Source organism: Salmo salar, chromosome ssa08, assembly GCF_905237065.1.
Source record: "Salmo salar chromosome ssa08, Ssal_v3.1, whole genome shotgun sequence".
NCBI classification, from domain to species: domain Eukaryota; kingdom Metazoa; phylum Chordata; class Actinopteri; order Salmoniformes; family Salmonidae; genus Salmo; species Salmo salar.
Window position 1 is genome coordinate 16,391,129 of NC_059449.1, and position 20,167 is coordinate 16,411,295.

Genomic DNA, 20,167 nt, shown 5'->3' on the forward strand with positions numbered 1-20,167 from the left:
TCTCTCTCCTCACAGCGAGATGTTGACGTCTATACCAACAACAGGAGGTTGTCCAGGTACCTCAGCATATCCCATTAGTCAATTATTTCTCTACAGTGGAGTGACACCCCAGAGGAACGTAGGTAGGCGCATCAAACAAACGCTACCTTCAAAAGCCCCGATGTCAGAGTCAATTAGAGGGGAGGATTATAAGAACATTTTATCTACGGCATCATATTAATATTTGAGGGAAACAACAAAAAGACAATGGGAAATGGCAATAGTGTCACAAGCGTTTGAATAGAGAGGGGGGGGACATTTCGTATCTACATGGTGACGTAGATGTAAAGATACAGATCAATGGCGTGGTTAACTAACAGGATAAACAACATAGCACACTGCTGTTTTACACACACACACACACACACACACACACACACACACACACACACAGCTAATAGAGTACAGAGTGTCCTCTAACATCTAGCTGCTAGTTGTACATCAATACGGTAACAGTACAGTGTTTCCCTCCAGCCCCCTAGCCACCAGGCGCTCAGCGGTAAATGATTGCATATTTATTGTGGAGGGCGGCACACACACACACAGCAGTGGTAGTATGATTAACGTCTGAAAGGCGTACCGACCAGTAATCGGCCTTATTATCCTCGTTAATCATATTTTCTTAAATCAACGACAGGGCCTCTCTCCCTCTTTTTCTACATGTTTATATTAAGACTCTTCCTTGTTTTATTCATTTTCATCCCTCCATCGGAGAACTGTCACCAGGTGCTTTCCCGCACTTATTTCCCATGATGCACTAGTATGCGGCGGCCCCTCGTCCCCACACGGATGGAGGGATGCAGAGTGAAGGTTAATTACGTTTGAGAGCCATTCTCTCTCATCCTCCTGCCCCTCTCTCTCCTCCTCCTGCCCCTCTCTCTCCTCCTCCTGCCCCTCTTTCCTCCTCCTCCTCTCTCTCCTCCTCCTCCTCTCTCTCCTCCTCCCCTGCTCCTTTCCAGCCATGTGGGCCCAATCTCTGGTAGAACTTCAGTGAAGCTGCAGTCTCTTGATTTGCCATGCTTAAACAAAGGCCTGATCATTTATAGAGAGAATGTGTTATTTAATTTAGCCACAGATCCCGGGTTCAAAATACAAAATATCTACTGATGAACAGTATGTTAATGACATTACACTATGAAATGGGACTTTTATGTTAATTTATCTTTGATACATTTGGGTTTTGTGGATAAAGACAAAAAGATAATCAGAGAATCACTTTCAGAAGGCTTTCGTTTGGAACAATAAGCGTCGCAAATATTTCACATTCTGTAAGTAATTGTAGGCTAATATAATGACAGGGCTTTGTTGATGTGATCTGTAACTTAGCCTTCTATCTAAACCTCTATGGCGCGTCTGTGGAGGAATATTCCCTGAGAGGAATATTCCTTTTATGAAATGTTTTATCAAGTTTCTCCAGCTAGTATAGCTAGTAGAGAATAAAGACAGATAATGATGAATGTGTTACCCAACCCCTCGATCATCCTCCCACCTCTCCACTCCAAACCTCATCACATAGCAACCCCACATGACAGCAGAGGCAAAGAACCCATCAGTGTCAGTTTAATATGACTTCACTTTGCTCATTACGACTCATTTAGACAGTGCACACACACTAACACACACACACACCCGGTATAGAGAGAAGGACAGGGCCATTGGAGGAGAGACGGGAGCCTAAAGATGATTAACGTTGGCTGGGACAGGCGCGTTAGCTAGCCTCTCTCTCTCTCTCTCTCCTCCTACTCTGCACAAACAAAATGGCCTCTCAAGAGGCCTCCCCCGTCTTTGGTCGAAGATGAGACTGTCAATTTGGTTTTCCTGCCACATTACTGGCCATCGGGGAGGGAGAGGTGGAGAAGGGAGAGAGGGAATGGAGGAGTTTGGTTTGGGGGGTAGAGGAATGGAGAAGAAGGGGAGTGAAATAGTGGTGGCAGAGTGATGGAGACAGGGAGATGGGGCAGAGGGTAAATCTGATAAATGAAGGAATCTGTATATGTCCTCTAAATGAGGAAAATCTACCCCCAAGAATATAACTGCAGACTGATCCACTTCCAGTGAATATCTTTAGAGATAGGGAGGAGATGCGTCTATCACCGGTGCAGGTGAATTCCTCCGCAAAGTCTATTCAAGCAGCCATTATTCACGTCACATTCCACAGGCTTGAACTGTTCAAAAGATGCAGATGAACAATCTATTTATTTATTTTAAACAGTAATCACTAATTGTTTGATTACTCAACACATCCTTTCTCTCAGTATGTGGTCTTTGTGAATGACAGTATAACGACCAGAAGGGACATGTACATGTACAATGTAGATGGGTTGTGTGTTAGTTATTCAGTTGTGGTTTTGATGTTGTGATCTAGTATAAATGCTGATATCACAGTAATGATATATGGCTGATGCAGTAATACTTAGTAATACTGTAGTAATTCAGGGTACTTACTGCATGGCACTTAGCATGTGTTTTAACCTCATCAGTCAGGGAGCCATGGCAGTCTAGAAGTTTTAACCTCATCAGTCAGGGAGCCATGGCAGTCTAGAAGTTTTAACCTCATCGGTCAGGGAGCCATGGCAGTCTAGAAGTTTTAACCTCATCGGTCAGGGAGCCATGGCAGTCTAGAAGTTTTAACCTCATCGGTCAGGGAGCCATGGCAGTCTAGAAGTTTTAACCTCATCGGTCAGGGAGCCATGGCAGTCTAGAAGTTTTAACCTCATCAGTCAGGGAGCCATGGCAGTCTAGAAGTTTTAACCTCATCAGTCAGGGAGCCATGGCAGTCTAGAAGTTTTAACCTCATCAGTCAGGGAGCCATGGCAGTCTAGAAGTTTTAACCTCATCGGTCAGGGAGCCATGGCAGTCTAGAAGTTTTAACCTCATCGGTCAGGGAGCCATGGCAGTCTAGAAGTTTTAACCTCATCGGTCAGGGAGCCATGGCAGTCTAGAAGTTTTAACCTCATCAGTCAGGGAGCCATGGCAGTCTAGAAGTTTTAACCTCATCGGTCAGGGAGCCATGGCAGACTAGAAGTTTTAACCTCATCAGTCAGGGAGCCATGGCAGTCTAGAAGTTTTAACCTCATCGGTCAGGGAGCCATGGCAGACTAGAAGTTTTAACCTCATCAGTCAGGGAGCCATGGCAGTCTAGAAGTTTTAACCTCATCGGTCAGGGAGCCATGGCAGTCTAGAAGTTTTAACCTCATCGGTCAGGGAGCCATGGCAGTCTAGAAGTTTTAACCTCATCGGTCAGGGAGCCATGGCAGTCTAGAAGTTTTAACCTCATCAGTCAGGGAGCCATGGCAGTCTAGAAGTTTTAACCTCATCGGTCAGGGAGCCATGGCAGTCTAGAAGTTTTAACCTCATCGGTCAGGGAGCCATGGCAGTCTAGAAGTTTTAACCTCATCAGTCAGGGAGCCATGGCAGTCTAGAAGTTTTAACCTCATCAGTCAGGGAGCCATGGCAGTCTAGAGCTTATGAGCAGTGTGGGGGTGTGGCTTTAGGGGTGGAGACATGTTGCAAAGGACCCGCCTACCTGAGCATCAACAGCATACGGCCCAATCACATTAACTAATGCCATAGCCTGTTGGCATCCCCACTAAAAACAATCAACAAACCAATCAAATTGAATATAATCGGTGTAACAAAATATTTTCGGACAGTTTTCTACTGACTGCCTAGACCCAATTGTTTGTTTATTGGTCGTGGAAACAGTCATTTCTCCATCTACACAGGGATACATTAGGAGAGACAATGAGTCCTGACTATTTGGACCTGAAGATAACACCATCAGTGTATCAGACTGTTATCATAGGTTAAAAGAAGAGAGCTAAGAATGTTCATGAGTCTCAGAACATGGATGTACTGTATATTTTTTCTCTCTCTCTCTTTCACACACACACACACACGCTTGCGCACACAGGCACACACGCGGCAGTGACAACCACAGCCAATCGATTCTCCCCGCTCCTCGATGCTGACAATGCTCAAGTGGACGGTGCTCCTGTTTGCTTCCTCTTGTAACACAGAAAGAAAGGGTCCCTCCATTCCAATGAATGTATACTATTTTTACCCTCTTGCAGGAGAATGTCCGATAGGGAACTAAATAATTAAAGGCAAGGGACCCTTTTTGACTGCATCAACCATGGCACTGCTGGTAAGCTCTACTATACATTGTGAATCCATTTGCCCTCGTCCTGTCCTGCCAAGGACGTCTGTTTTTAGTTTGTCACACCCTCCACCGTGCCCCTTGCCTTGCATGAAACCCCCTCACATTTAAAAGCACTGCTTGATATTCCTTAGTCGTTGCTTACTTTTGTTTAATTTCACTTTAAAAGTCTTGATTTCATTTGAAAAGTCCCCTAACATGTTGTATTGTGGACAGTGGGATGTTTATACTGTGCCACCTCCATATCTGGCACCAGTTATTACTCACTTTTCTTTGTCCATTTTATTGTGCCATTTGCTGTGGTGGAGCCTGCATTCCTCCCAGTCTGAAATGGCAACTGTGGAATTGGAGGGAAGAAGCATTGAATTTGAGCTGTCAAAACACATTTTACCTCATATCTTTTGGCATGGCTTTGCAATGCAGACTGCTACACCTCACAAACAATACCCTTTAGCTCTAGCAAGCTTTAGCAAGGCACCAGATCCAGGCTTACACTTCCTTGTTGTGAATTTGATGGCAGTGGCTATGCGTTATGAGATACTACTGCGCTCTGTGTGAAAAAGCGGCCATTTTTATTTCTTAAAGCGAAGGGGATACATGGGGATCATATGTTTAAAAAGGGGGGCCTGATTAAGCCACTTCCAATAGGGAGCCAGTGTGATAATGCTGTCGGAGATCTAATACGCTATCCAGTTTCCCTCGATTATCGCATTACCACAGCTCCAATCAATTGATAAACTCCCATTCAATATGGTGGAGTATTTAATTGAGTCAGAGTCTATTGGATTTGCAGCGGGGCTGTGCTAGACGTGCTGACTGTGGTAAACACCGTGGCGGGATGCTCTCGCCACACCGCGTAAGACCAGTTAGGGGAACGCTAAGAGAAGGACTGGGTAGAGTTTCTCTCACCTAAAAGGGAGGGGCATTGGAAGCCATTTCAACGTAGGTTCCTCTTGATAGGTTAAGTAAGTAAGGTAAAGAGTGAGGAGAGGTTCTAGAACAAGGTGAATCGTTTAGTAGTTCTTTTGTCTGGCGTGAGGTCAGGGGTTAGTGAAGAGGACAGGAAGAGAGGAGGGTTATTGAAAATGTAGTGACTGATACAATATCATTCAAATACTTAGAACTCCAAGCATAGGTGCATGTGTTGGGCGAGACAGAACACGTGTTTTGGAATGCAAAATGTATCATCTTTCTAAAAAGATCTGAGAATGTTACCACTCCAGTCATTGTTTAAAGCGCTGAAACACCATTGTGCTTGATTTGACAACTTGTTTAGCCATTTTCTTATGAAAACGATCTCTCTCTACCTCCCCCTTCATTATGTCTTTCCACCAGGCACAGCTCCAACATCAACCTGCATCGCAAACTGCTTACCAAAGAGCTGGACGACATTGTCCTGGACCCCCAACTCACACCGCTTCCCAAGGACCTGCGCGCTGAGTTCCTGGCTAAGATCTATGCTGGGCACCACTTGGGCCTGGACGCCATGGCAGGGGCGGGCATTGGCGGCGCCAGCCTGGGGGGGAGGAGGGCTGAACCGTGATGCCAGCCTCCCGGCAGGCACCGATTACCCCCACCACCACCCCCTAAACCGTCACCACCACCACCACCCCCTCCACCACACCAACGGCTTCTACCACCGCGGTGGCCCCCCAGACGACTACATGGTGCTGGACCTGAGCACCGCGTCCAGCGTTCAGTCCAGCGGGTCAGTCCATTCATCACGCCAGTCGGACGAGGGCAGCGACGAGGGCATCCTATTAGACGACCTGGAGGAGGAGGGGGAGGAGGGAGGGGTTAGCGACGGGGAGGACTGCTCCCAGCATGCCCCGGGGCAGGCAGGGGCCGGGGGGGCGGCGGGACCAGGTCGGCGAGGAAGGAGTCGGAGGAAGATCGGAAGAAGGTCTGACCGGCGCCGACCCCTCCTCGCCGACCGTTCTGTCTTCCACCGGTGGCAGTGGTGGGATCCTGTGCAGCATCTGCCACAAAGTGTACAGCAACAAAGGGACCCTGCGCGTGCACTACAAGACTGTGCACCTGCGCGAGATGCACAAGTGTAAAGTGGCCGGCTGCAACATGATGTTCTCCTCGGTGCGTAGCCGCAACCGCCACTCTCAGAACCCCAACCTCCACAAAAACAACGTGCCCTTCACCACCATGGTAGACTAGCCCAACCCCCTGGCCCCCCTGTCTGGCCAACTCTACCCCCTTCCTCGACTCCCTCCTCACCCCAAACCATGAGCTCTTACCCCCAGGAACTACACCTTATCACCCTTAGACATCATGCACCACAGTTCTATTTCCCTTCGATGAGATCCAGTGACTATATACAGTAAGCGTTGTGACTTTTGACCTTTCCTTCTTTGGAAGAACAAGGATGAGACACTTGAAGTGTCTTTATTCCAAAAACTGGCCCTGCCGGTTTCCCATAAACCCCATTTCCTATTTCCCATATGTCTTTGTTTTTGTCCATCTCCAAAGAATCTATTCAAACTCTTATTTGTGACTGTTGCCTGCAGAAATGATAATAACAATGAAAAAAATATAAATCTTCTTGTTGTATTTGTGTAATGATAGCTTTTAAAGGAAACCCCATACAAGAGCATGACTGCTTCATTTGTAAATAATATGTCCCAAGAGGCTATTGGTGTAAAACAATTGTATTTGATGGTTGTTAGCTATTTTTTTGTTTTTATGTTACAGTACAATACTCCCTGCCCTAAGGTAGGCAAGAAAGAGGTAGCATCTTTACTAGCTTGACTCATTTATGTCCGTTTTTAAACCCATTTTTAAACTGAGAAGAACTAACGATCATGTGACTGGTTGTATCTACTTGTTAGATATGCGGAGGTTGCCGGCATGCTTTTTTTTGGCTCCTACGCCAATATCATTCTCTGTTCTTTTGTTATCATTTATAGCTTTTACTATACCAATTCAGTTTTTCGCACTTTGCAACTATACAAGCGGGATGTGTAATATTATTACAAGGAGGACTTTGCAAATGGTTGGTTTCCGCGATGTTCGGGGTCTGATAGACGGCCACAGTGCCAAGGGGAAATGACTTAGCATACTTGTGGCTGTTCTTTTAATTTTTTTTGGCACGTGTTCAGTTTCAAAAAACGCTATTTCACAACAAAAGACCCATATTTGTCCTGAATGAAACCCAACATCTGCCCCATTTACTCAAATAATCCTATTCAGAAAAAGTCTAAGTATTTCTACTCTACCAGATACAGGAACGTGACTGACTACAATACAGCTGCTGTTTTTGACGGCAGAAGATTTAAGTATTGAGGAATTTGTTTGTGTTATTTTCATTTCAAGGAGTGTAAACCCAGTGTGTGACTGTAATATCATAGTACTTAGCTACAGAGGTTGAAGTAGGCTATTCTTTCTACTGCATGTGGTATTTGTGACCTAAAACAAGCGTTGGTTGAGTGTCCTATTATTTTATACACATTTCCATGCAAAAAAATTGCCATCCTATCAGAAGTATTGTGAATGTCACATTGATTATAAAACAAAGAAATAGCCCTTAAACTGTGACCAAAACAAAAAGAAGCATTGGTTTTTAAAACGAACTATATTTTTCCGCCATACAGTTGTACTTTAACTTACACCCCATAAATTGATATGATGCACTTGAGTCTTAAGCCTTTTGCTATATTTTTTTCGGTATTGATTTCCATTGCTGATTGTCAGCTTCAAAGGTGAACTCTGTGAAACTCTGTGGCCATTGCCTGGCTGTTTTCGAAGTTATTTGCAGCCATTTTCCTTGTTTCCATACACATCTTAAGGTACAAATATTTCAGATAACTAGGCAAAGTAGCCAGGGGAAGGAAGGGGTATTTATTGGCGAGTGATGTTATCTTGATGCAGATGTCTTGTCCAATATGAATTCCTTGTTTTTGTCCCAGAAAAGAAAAAAAGAAAGACAGATCGGTCTTCATTTTGAGTCTGTGCCCTTCAGTTGATGGTTATTATTGTGTTTTTGTCGTGTTACTATGGATGTGAAACAATTGAGAGCTCATCTTTCTTGATTGGTGCTTAAGGGGATAAAAACGCACAGTGTTACGTGGTATACAGTATTCAAACCCCCGTTATATCCATGAAAGTGTTGGACCATTTTTTTTTTTTTTATGACTTCAACTATTTTGCAATGGGCATGAGCGACCCTTTGATGGACACGTTGGCGTAAACTCTTAAGACTTAGCTTCTCCTCTCTCCTCACTCAACCAACCTCCACAGCACTGGCAGCAGTCTTCACCCCTCTCCTCTCTCTGAAGAGAGAGAGAAAGAGCTGATCTGAGTGAAAGGGGATGCGGAGGTGGAGGGCTGACTTGAGAGGAAGAAGGGATGACAGTGAGTATCATTAAAAATGTGCTGTTCCACCGTTACCTGGAGGCCTTCTGACGCTGATCTGTCTAATATCTCACTTGTCACTTCATTACACCGCCAGACGTGAATGTTGCTGACAGGACTGTGACGCCGAAAGAGATCCAAACCGGTCTCCCGGTCTCTCTCTGTCTCTTTCACCTCTCTCTCTCTCTCTCTCTCTCCCCATCCCTGAGAGAAACTACCCCGCCCCCCCTCCTCTTCCCCCTCAACCCACCACTCACCCCCCTCCACTCGCCCCCTTCTCGGGTCCTATAGGGACACAGACTAATAGTGTACCCTTAAGTTGACTGGACGCCCATCGCCGTAGAAAAAGGATGTGTAATTGCCTGTTTATCCCAGGTGAAGGAAAAGGTTTGTACAGGAACCTTCGGCTACTTCCTGGAGTGGCACTGAGGCGCAGCCTGCCTCATTTGCTCAGCGCACCGTACTGCACCTTACCGCCACGGGCCCAGCCGGAGAAGTACAGAAGTGTCACTCCAGGAACCCTGCTGACAGCTGTCTCTCTCTCTCACACACACACACACACACACACATACACACACACACCCTGCTAACAGGCCAGTGGGATGACAGCAACGAGAGGACTTGTTAACCTCTGGTGATGGGCGGGAAACACGGACACCCCGAGGCAGAGAGAGGGGGGAGAGAGAGAGAGGGAATAGAGAGAGCGAGCTCATCCACGGTCCATCACTATGTAATATGCAGTCGGTCCAGTGTTAGCATTCCAGCCTTGTCACTGCAGGGTACGCTAGCGTTTCATTAGGGAGAACAGTGGAATGTAGCATTGAGTTGGACCGCAAGGACTGCCATGGAATGCACTGAGAGCAGTTGAGAAAGAAGGTAGAAAGGGATACCTAGACAATTGTCCAACTGAATGCATTCAACTGAAATGTGTCTTCTGCATTTAACCCAACACCTCAATCAGAGAGGAGCGGAAGCCAGGGAGCTCAATCAGTGACCTGTGTATGTTAGTGTGTGTGTTAGTGTGCCAGAGAGAGATTAAATTCCCTTACACTGACTCCTCATCTCTAGCCCCTCTGTCTCTCACTCGATGGCCATGCCAGCACGCCACGGCTCCTAGAGAGAGCTCGCAAATGAGCTGAGAAAACTGCCCTGACATGCAAAAGACCGTCCAGAACAGAATGTCCAGACTAGAGGATAGGGAGAGAGAAAGGAGAGCAGAGGGACCGGTCTGAGAACGAAAGCGGTCTGGCCGGGACCTGCGGCAGTCACTTAACCAGGCAGGAGAGATCGAGAGAAGCAGAGAGAGCGAGAAAGCCGTGCCAGCCTTCTTGACTGTCTGGCTGGAAAGCGATGGAGCCCCTTGACCTTTCCACTCTTCTCCCTTTCCTCCTTCACAGGAGACATTACAGTACATTTTCTCCTCTCTCCTTCGAGAGGGCCTGATCCCTCAATCTCCCTCCCTCCCTCCCTCTTTCTAACTCTTTCTATCCATCTTTAACCCACTAGGGTCCAGGACAGAGCCCAGTGGTCAGGCCGATGGGACCATTACTGTCCTGGCTCGGTCCCCAGGAGGAGAAGGCCTCTTAAAACCCTCACTGGCCAGCCTGAGTGGAGTGAGCCTTTAATATTTCATTAGGGGACTCGACTGCCAAATGTCAGTTTCCCCACAACACACCATCACTGAAAGAGAAAGAAAGAGAAAGAAAGAGAAAGAAAGCGCGAAAGAAAGCGAGAGAGAGCGAACGAGAGAGAGAGCGAGAGCAAACGAGAGAGAGAGAGCGAGAGCGAACGAGAGCGAGAGCGAACGAGAGAGAGAGAGCGAGAGCGAACGAGAGAGAGAGAGAGCGAACGAGAGCGAGAGCGAACGAGAGCAAGAGCGAGAGAGCGATGGAGAGGGAAGGAGAGAGATGACAATGGAGCAGGTGGGGTTGTCTAGTGATCCGTTATGGATCGTATACCCGTGTCCACTTTGTTTAAGTCTGTGGAGAGCAGGGTAGGACATTAACCCAGTGTAAGTGGAGGGGGATGTTTGTTTAAGTCTGTGGACAGCAGGGTAGGACGTTAACCCAGTGTAAGTGGAGGGGGATGTTTGTTTAAGTCTGTGGATAGCAGGGTAGGACGTTAACCCAGTGTAAGTGGAGGGGGATGTTTGTTTAAGTCTGTGGAGAGCAGGGTAGGACATTAACCCAGTGTAAGTGGAGGGGGATGTTTGTTTAAGTCTGTGGAGAGCAGGGTAGGACATTAACCCAGTGTAAGTGGAGAGGGATGTTTGTTTAAGTCTGTGGAGAGCAGGGTAGGACATTAACCCAGTGTAAGTGGAGGGGGATGTTTGTTTAAGTCTGTGGAGAGCAGGGTAGGACATTAACCCAGTGTAAGTGGAGGGGGATGTTTGTTTAAGTCTGTGGAGAGCAGGGTAGGACGTTAACCCAGTGTAAGTGGAGGGGGATGTTTGTTTAAGTCTGTGGAGAGCAGGGTAGGACATTAACCCAGTGTAAGTGGAGGGGGATGTTTGTTTAAGTCTGTGGACAGCAGGGTAGGACTTTAACCCAGTGTAAGTGGAGGGGGATGTTTGCGAGCTGTCTGGTTAACGTCATCCATCTTGAACAATACATGTGGCGAGGCTCAAAAGACGCATCGGAAGATTGGTGGTTTTACAGATGATACGCTGTGGTCCAACATTACCCTCGGAACTTGGTAACAGCAGTTCTACAGTAAATGATCCTGGAACAAATAAAAAACATGCAGAAATGCATAAAATGTGCTTTTTACCCATATATTGTATTTGACAAAAGAACAGCTCACAATCCTTAACATTATATATAGCAAGTCACCCCAAACTATTTACCAACATGCCAATCTTACTTTTTATATATAAATAAGCTCAAAAGACTTGTACATTTTCTTTTCCACAGTGATGTTTTTGTGTAGCTGTCTGGTTCTCTTTGTGCTAAACGGCTGTGTTACCGCCCTGCAACCAGAGGCCTGCATCTCAATCAACTCTTATTTTCACTGCCTGGCATAGCAGCATTGCTACAGAGTCACACCGCAAACGGCAGCATCTACAACAGGGGAAGCTTGCATCACTCTTGATTTCATAATGGTGACATTGGCAGCTTCATGAATACTGTATGTCTCCTAAACAGGTTTTTCCCATTAGCAGACTGGAGGAGAAAAAAAAGGTCCTCTTTCTTTCTTAATTGATTTTGTTTTGTTGCTTTCCTTGTATTCTTCTGTATCATAACGGTCTATGGTTTTTGCATAAAATGCATATGGGTTTTGGGATGTAAATGGAATTTTATTCATATTTTGTCCAAATACCTCTTGTAATTTGTATCAGAATTCTTGTACAATTTTTATATTAAAGATTTATCAGTCACTGGCAATCTGACGCCACGTTGCTTGTCTTTGAAAGGGATTATTATTTGTTTGTTTGTGCGCGTGTGTGTGCGTGCGTGCGTGCTTTTTCTAGGGGTAAAGGGAGGACATGTTATGAGTGGCTGGAATTTAACAGGGACAGTCTGTCAATCAAGCCGGTCAGACAAGACACGATTTCAGCGGTTTTACTGGCCTGTTTTAATTAAGCTGTGATAAAAATCATTGGGGAAAAGGCTATCTTGACCAATTAGTGGACGATTAGATGAATGAAGTCATTTAAAGATGTGCCAGTGTGAGTTTCCCAGACACTTATTAGACCTAGTCCTGGACTGAAAACACAGCCCTAGGATTAGCAGAGGAGTGGAATGGAGATACATGTGCTTTAAAAAGGGCAATGTGCTTGTCAACAATAATATTATACAGTTGGGTCTGAAATTGACACCCTTGATAAAGATGAGCAATGACGACTGTATAAAATAAATCATTCAAACCCTAAGCTATATTTTATGGTCCAAAACATTTGGGAATGATATTATTTTATAATAATACTACTGTTCAGATAAAGAGATGTTGTTTAACAACAACAAAAAATATCAAAAAGGTATGGGTCAACATTAATGTATACTCCTAAAGATTCAAGTAGTCAAACGTTTTGTTTTTGGTCCCATGTTCATAGCACGCAATGATTACATCAAGCTTGTGACTCTACTAACTTGTTGGATGCATTTGCAATTCCTTTTGGTTGTTTCAGATTATTTTGTGCCCAATAGAAACAAATGGTAAATAATGTAGTGTGTCATTTTGGAGTCACTTTTATTACAAACAAGAAATGTTTTCTAAAGACTTCTACATTCATGTGAATGCTACCATGATTACGGATTATCCTGAATGAATCGTAAATAATGATGCGTGAGAAAGTTACAGAGGGTCATAGATCATCCCCTGATACATGCTAACCTCACCATGACCAATAACAGTGGAGGTTCGCATGTCTCGGGGGTGTATGATCTTCCGCTCCAATGCGTTTTGAGAAGGAGACGAGGAGAGAGGACACAAGGTAACAAACTGAGAAAGAGCCCTGGAATTCTGCACAGGAGTTTTCCTCATTCAGGCCTGGATTCAATACCGCAGTGCACTAGACTTTTTGAAAGGTGCCTTGGATTGAATCCCAGCCTCAATATTGTTGTCAGGGAAGCTCTGCGTCAAGAGCAGAGAACTAATGTGATTGGTTGAATGAAAGTTCAGTGGGCAGAGCTTAGAGTGACACGTTAGTGGGTGGAGTTTACAGGTGAGAGTCAAATAAAAAAAGCCCTGGTAGATTGGAGGTGGATGGGGGCGTTACACATGGGTTGCGACCTGCAAGTTTCCTGGTTCACATCCCGACTGATTGTTTTTGTTACCCAACATTCTAAACTAATTACATTTCTAATCTACTAACTTTGACTGAATACATTTAAATATGTGGACAAAACAGACTTGTACCTTCCCCCTTCTGGCTGATTGGACTAGGCACTGGGATAGGGACCAGAAGGTCCTAGGTTCAAATCTTGCCAATGCCCATTCTCCGAAAAGGTACTTTCCCTAGCACGGAATTCACCCCCTCAACACCCAAACCATACCTCAACTTTTGTTAGTAGGGCTGGCTGGAGGATTTTCGCTATTTCGCTAATACTTTTGGCGGTAATTGATCCCAAGGTCTAAGGTTCCTCCCCAATAAGAAGTTTCTCCAATGCATTTTGAGGAAGGAGATAGGATGGGAGGAATCAAGGAAATACGATTGGAGATCCACCCATACACTAAAGCACAAGAGACTACAAGAGGTGTGGTATTAACCCACATTCTTTTGGTTGTAAAGCTGGGATTTAAACTTAGGCTTTAGACAAATTAAAAATCATTGTTTTGCCATCGATCATCCAAACAGCCAGTAGCCTAGTGATTTGTTGATATCCTGGAAAAGGTAGATATTTTTTTGATTGCATCAAAAACCTAAGATTTTACAAGCACACCAACCCTGATACTGTAGCATCACCAGGAGTGTATTCATTAGTCTATTAGAGTTTCTATTCATTCGTTTTGCACTGTTTCAATGGAAAACAATATATTTATATTGCACGAATTCAGGGGTGTATTCATTAGTCTGATTCTGTTGCAAAACGTTTAGTCTGTTGCAAATCATCTTGTAACGGAAACCATTTACCCTGGGAAGCAAACAGAATGAAACGGGGATGGACCTACCTGAATTTGTCCAATAGAAACTAGTTATCATTGCATAACGTTTTGTTTGGAGTAAATGTTTGTTTCAAAACGTTTTGCAACGGAATCCTACTAATGAATACACCCCAGGTAGGTCTTTCCTGTTTCGTTCTGTTTGCTTCCTTGTACATACACCCAGGAGTTGTAGTGCTAGTGAGATATTGGGCTCGTTTGAGTGGTAAGGCTAAAGCAACCGACTGTAGACAAATGAAGTCTGGTTCATCCACAACAGCCGGACACTAAAGGGGTTTTCCAACAGCAAGGCTCAGATCAACATGCCAGTTACCATTGTTTATAAAAGCTTTTCTATACAAAGTTGAAATAAACATGTCTCCAACCCCAATGTCACACACTCAAAGTGAAACCTTGTGTACACATTGTACAATCAATTGAGAGAGAGAGAGAGCGCCTCAAATATCATATTCATTTGTATATATCTACTGTATACATGAATCACGGCAAAGTTGGTCCTGTTTCAGTCATGTCTTTGGTCAAGTTTGTGTGGGTCAAACAAAAACACCTTAATGATTGGTTGACAATAGAGCCTCCCACTATGCAGGTGATGGCTGGAAGGTGAAAAGTCAAAACGTCATGACCTTTGATCACATGATTTATGTAAAGTTCATGCAGTTGAAATGTAGGCGCAAGTCAGACAATTGTTCACCCCATAATGCAATAAACTTTAAAAAGGTGGGGACCAATGATAGTCACCGACTTGACAAAAGTGATCTACTCGAACGCACCCAATGATACTTCTGAAAGGCAGGCAGACAAGGTTGCACTTTACCAAAACGTGACGATTCTACAATCGCAGGTGGAAATTACGCACAAATCACACTGTCGGCAAAATAAACAAGCATAACGGAGGACACTTACATTTCAAACAAACTACTATTATTCCAGTCAAAGTCCTTCAGACAATGGCTCCTCTTCAGTCTGGCCTCTTCTGGCCCTGAGGTTGACTAGTGCTTAGTAAAGGAGATGTTATCTCAATGAGAACAACCTGTAGGAATAAAACATGAAATAAAATCGTTTTTTGTTGCAAACTTATTCCTAAAAAACAACACCAGCGTCTGCACCCTCAGCTGTGCCTGGGGAAGGAAGTGGGTTCAGGGTATTATTGAACATGCAGTCTTTATAATGGCGGCCATCTTGAAGAGTTGCAACATAATATCTCACAATATCCCTTGCACAGGAGATTGGTGGCACCTTAATTGGAGAGAACAGGCTTGTGGTAATGACTGGAGCAGAATAATCAAATAAACTCAGCAAAAAAAGAAACGTCCTCTCACTGTCAACTGCGTTTATTTTCAGCAACCCTAAGGTGAAAATATTTGTATCTCACAACTGTATCTCACAACTGAGACATAAACTGAACAAGTTCCACAGACATGTGACTAACAGAAATGGAATAATGTGTCCCTGAACAAAGGGGGGGTCAAAATCAAAAGTAACAGTCAGTATCTGGTGTGGCCACCAGCTGCATTAAGTACTGCAGTGCATCTCCTCCTCATGGACTGCACCAGATTTGCCAGTACTTGCTGTGAGATGTTACCCCACTCTTTCACCAAGGCACCTGCAAGTTTCCAGACATTTCTAGGGGGAATGGCCCTAGCCCTCACCCTCCGATCCAACAGGTCCCAGACGTGCTCAATGGGATTGAGATCCGGGCTCTTCACTGGCCATGGCAGAACACTAACATTCCTATCTAGCAGGAAATCACACACAGAATGAGCAGTACGGCTGGTGGCATTGTCATGCTGGAGGGTCATGTCAGGATGAGCCTGCAGGAAGGGGGAGATAGCAAAAGCTCAGGTTGCCCAGGCCGGCGGAGATACAATCTTCAGCAAAATCATTCGCAAGGAGATTCCTGCCAAAATATTATTTGAAAAAAAAATCTCAATTACTTAACAATTAAGAAAACATGTGACTGATATATATCTATCTATCCATCCATCCATCCATCCATCCATCTATCTATCGTGGTGTTTCTCCATTAGATACACTGGTGTTAACATATCAAACAGTCTACAAACTCTTCCCTGTTAATGCACAGCGTTGAGATTGCCTTCAAATGACAACAAGCTCAGTCCGATGATGCTGTGACACACCGCCTCAGACCATGACGGACCCTCCACCTCCAAATCGATCCCGCTCCAGAGTACAGGCCTCGGTGTAATGCTCATTCCTTCGACGATAAACGCGAATCCAATCATCACCCCTGGTGAGACAAAACCGCAACTCGTCAGTGAAGAACACTTTTTGCCAGTCCTGTCTGGTCCAGCGACGGTGGGTTTGTGCCCATAGGCGATGTTGTTGCCGATGATGTCTGGTGAGGACCTGCCTTACAACAGGCCTACAAGCCCTCAGTCCAGCCTTTCTCAGCCTATTGCGGACAGTCTGAGCACTGATGGAGGGATTGTGCGTTCCTGGTGTAACTCGGGGAGTTGTTGTTGCCATCCTGTGCCTGTCCCGTAGGTGTGATGTTCGGATGTACCATTCGGATGTGCAGGTGTTGTTACACGTGGTCTGCCACTATGAGGACGATCAGCTGTCCTTCCTGTCTCCCTGTAGCGCTGTCTTAGGCGTCTCACAGTACGGACATTGCAATTTATTGCCCTGGCCACATCTGCAGTCCTCATGCCCCCTTGCAGCATGCCTAAGGCACATTCACACAGATGAGCAGGGACCCTGGGCATCTTTCTTTTGGTGTTTTTCAAAGTCAGTAGAAAGGCCTCTTTAGTGTCCTAAGTTTTCATAACTGTGACCTTAATTGCCTACTGTCTGTTAGCTGTTAGTGTCTTAACAACCGTTCCACAGGTGCATGTTAATTAATTGTTTATGGGAAACTGTGTTTAAACCCTTTACAATGAAGATCTGTGAAGTTATTTGGAGTTTTACGAATTATCTTTGAAAGACAGGGTCCTGAAAAAGGGATGTTTCTTTATTTTTGCTGAGTTTATTTCAAAACACATGGTTTCCAGCCATGCACCCCTTCATCCATTATTATGAGCTGTTCTCCCCTCAGCAGCCTCCTGCGATCCCTAGACAGTGAAATATGCACAGAACATGGTCAGTTTAAGAAAAACGGTACTTCTCTGAATTTGCAGCCCTGAATTTCTCTTTTCAAATCAACACTAAATCCAAAGGGCTCGATTCAATCCGTATCGCCAAAGTTCAGCGCTATAGCACGATTGAAATTTAAAGACAATGTTCCTGCTTTTGCGGGGACTGCATTAACGGTAAACACCAAATTACCTTTAAAATATTTGTCTAGTTTAGCAGCAGAGAACATTAAATCAAGAAGGCTTCAAACATGACAGGCATTAACAGGACACCATGGATCTAATCGGACAATAACGAAACCATTTTAATTATGAGAAACATAATATAACAGTCAACATGAGGGTCTTTCCGTCTCTGGATAACAGCCATCACCCGCTTACATCATTAGCTCCGGCGGCAGTCATATTACAAATTGATACGAATGCCACCGGGGATGTAACGTTGGCTTCGGTAAGAAACAGGAACATAATGCTGGCCCTTTTGAAAGTGAAGAAGCAACCGACGGGAGGCAAGGAGGAGTCTTAATGACCTTGAATGAAACAACATTCCTCATTGTCACACGCTGGCTGCTCATCCAGCCGCTGTCGATACGCCGTGGCCCCGTGGCAGAATAATAGTGCTTGGTTGTATTGATTACCCAGGGAGGGGGGCAGTAAAATATATTTCCCACAGCATGAGGGCCCAAGGCCCCCGCAGCCCCATCGGTGACGGCCCCTCACTGGAGACCCTGGGAGCTACAGAGCTGCCTGGCAGTCTGCGGCTGCTCCACCTGCTACATAACCTACCGTGTTGTGTTCCTGACGGGGCGCCACCATCCATTGGTCCTGACAAACACACAGCCCCTCCGCTGACCTTTGAGAGGTAGGAGAGGAGGAGAATAGTCGGACGGACGCAGCCGCCGATGGACAGTTGACGTCAGGGACAAGCAGTCTGTCTGTCCTGTCTGAGGGGTTGAGGTTTTGGAATTACGCTGGTGTCGGTCTAGTCCACTGAGTAGACTCAGGCCTCTTGTCAATGAAGGGAGTTTTTCTCTCTGCTAGGCTAAATGCTTGTACGTATACTGTGTGCATGCTGACAAACAATAACCTGTCTTGAAGTATTGCAAAAAACTCGAATAGTTTTCCTAATGTCCGTTTATGTAACAAAATAAGCTAGTATAGTGTAGAGAATCATTGTACCATCTAAACTGCTGTGAAATATATTTTCCATAACCAAAAATATTGTTGTTTCAGCTGTTTAAAGCTGGTGTGCAAAACCGAAAGTAAAATACACAAAAATGAAACTTAAGAACAGGAAGCATAAAAATAGCGCAAATCGAACAGATCTACCACCTCTTGGACTTGCTTTCAATGAGAATGACAGATCTATAACTAACATTTCTATGTGAATTTGGTCAGGTCGCCCAAAAAGTTACATATTGCAGCTTTAATTGGTCCTCTGAAGCACAGGAAGGCCACTGGAGTCTGGGGGAGAGGGCGATAGAGAGAGAGAGAGAGAGAGACGGAGAGAGGAGACCTGACAGGAGCTGCCTGTTCAGCAGGACTGTCATAATTAGTGCCTGGCCCTGGCCATTCCAGAGAGTTCTTTAAAGAAGCACTTCATCAATAGTGACACGAGCAGGGGGGAACATCTGCCACTGGAGCCACTACTGCCTGCAGCCAGGCAGTCTCAGTCAGTGACACAGGAGGGGAGGAGAGGTGTTCTCTCTGCTCTGTGTTCAAACTACAACACATCTTAGTTGTTTTTATTAGTAGACCTGCCACTGTGAAGAGGCTGGCTGTTGAAACGCTTTCAACTTCAATTAAAAATACACTATTCATTTGTAATTAATAGATATATACAAAAACAAGATAAAATGGCTGAACTGCTGTAGTCCATTTGATCAGTTTTACATTTACATATTTTTATTTCAGTTTTATTTTGAAACGAATAATGCAATGCCAAACCTGGTCTCGGCCCACCACACACACACACACACACACGCACACGCACCCACACACACACACATCCAATCATTCGGCAGAGGCAGCCCTACATTGGCGAGGAACAATTACCGTTCATTGAGGACTAATTGATTTTAATTGTGTTCTGTAATTGGAGGGAAAATGACCCGAATGAAGAGAAGCAGAAAAGCTTTTATGTGCCAGCGCTTTATCGGTCCCTGAAGCTACCAGCTTCATCAGATCAGGGCTAAAACTCCTCCTGTGAGCCGCCGACCAGGAAATGTCCGTCCTTAAAAAACATATACATAAAATATATAAATAAATATATAGAAGGAAAAAAGGAGAAAATAAAAAATACTTTAAAAGTAATAAATCTTAATGTTGGGAACCGGGTGGATGAGACTAAACAAGCCAGCGACTGGCTGATTCCTTATAAAAACTCATTTCTGGTAACATGAGCCCTGGCTAGGATGGGCTTGTCAACGTGTTAGACTTTTTACTGGGGCCGTATCGATTCTGTTCTACACCAGCCAGGCCTGCATTGCTGGCTAATGCTATTGACGAGCCATCAGTCTTGTCCAAAAGTGTGGAGGCATGCGGCTCTTTTCTGAGGCTGAACAGAGGGAGAGGGGAGGGAGGGAGGGAGGGAGGGAGGGAGGGAGGGAGGGAGGGGGAGAGAGAAGGAAGGGAAGAGAGGAAAAAACATCAATGGACAGTGATGGAGAGCAGGGAGCAGGGCTAAGCTGCAAGCGCAGCATACACACACAGACCCTGTCCATGGTTTGGGAACACTAAATTAGAAAAAAGACAAAAGGGATGAGAGAGGGAGAAACAGTAAACAGCCGCATCGATCCAACTAGCGTTGGGCAAATCAAACCATTACTGCCTCAGTCTGGACTGTGTCAGTCGGTGGCATAGAATCCGGGGCGGAGGGGAGAGAGCCCGTAGAATCAGTGTCAGTATGCACCAA

The 20,167-nt window shown here is 45.1% G+C and overlaps 1 protein-coding gene across 1 annotated transcript in view; it reads left to right on the plus strand.

The window, feature by feature from the left end:
• Positions 1 to 11,943, plus strand: part of LOC106595273 (zinc finger protein basonuclin-2-like) — a 501,482-nt gene extending 489,539 nt beyond the window's left edge. The window contains 3 exon segments of the mRNA XM_045722846.1: positions 5,534 to 5,682; positions 5,732 to 6,035; positions 6,037 to 11,943. Of these exon segments, the coding sequence (XP_045578802.1) occupies positions 5,534 to 5,682; positions 5,732 to 6,035; positions 6,037 to 6,367 (784 nt within the window). The 3' untranslated portion in view covers positions 6,368 to 11,943.
• The last annotated feature ends 8,224 nt before the right edge of the window (positions 11,944 to 20,167 follow it).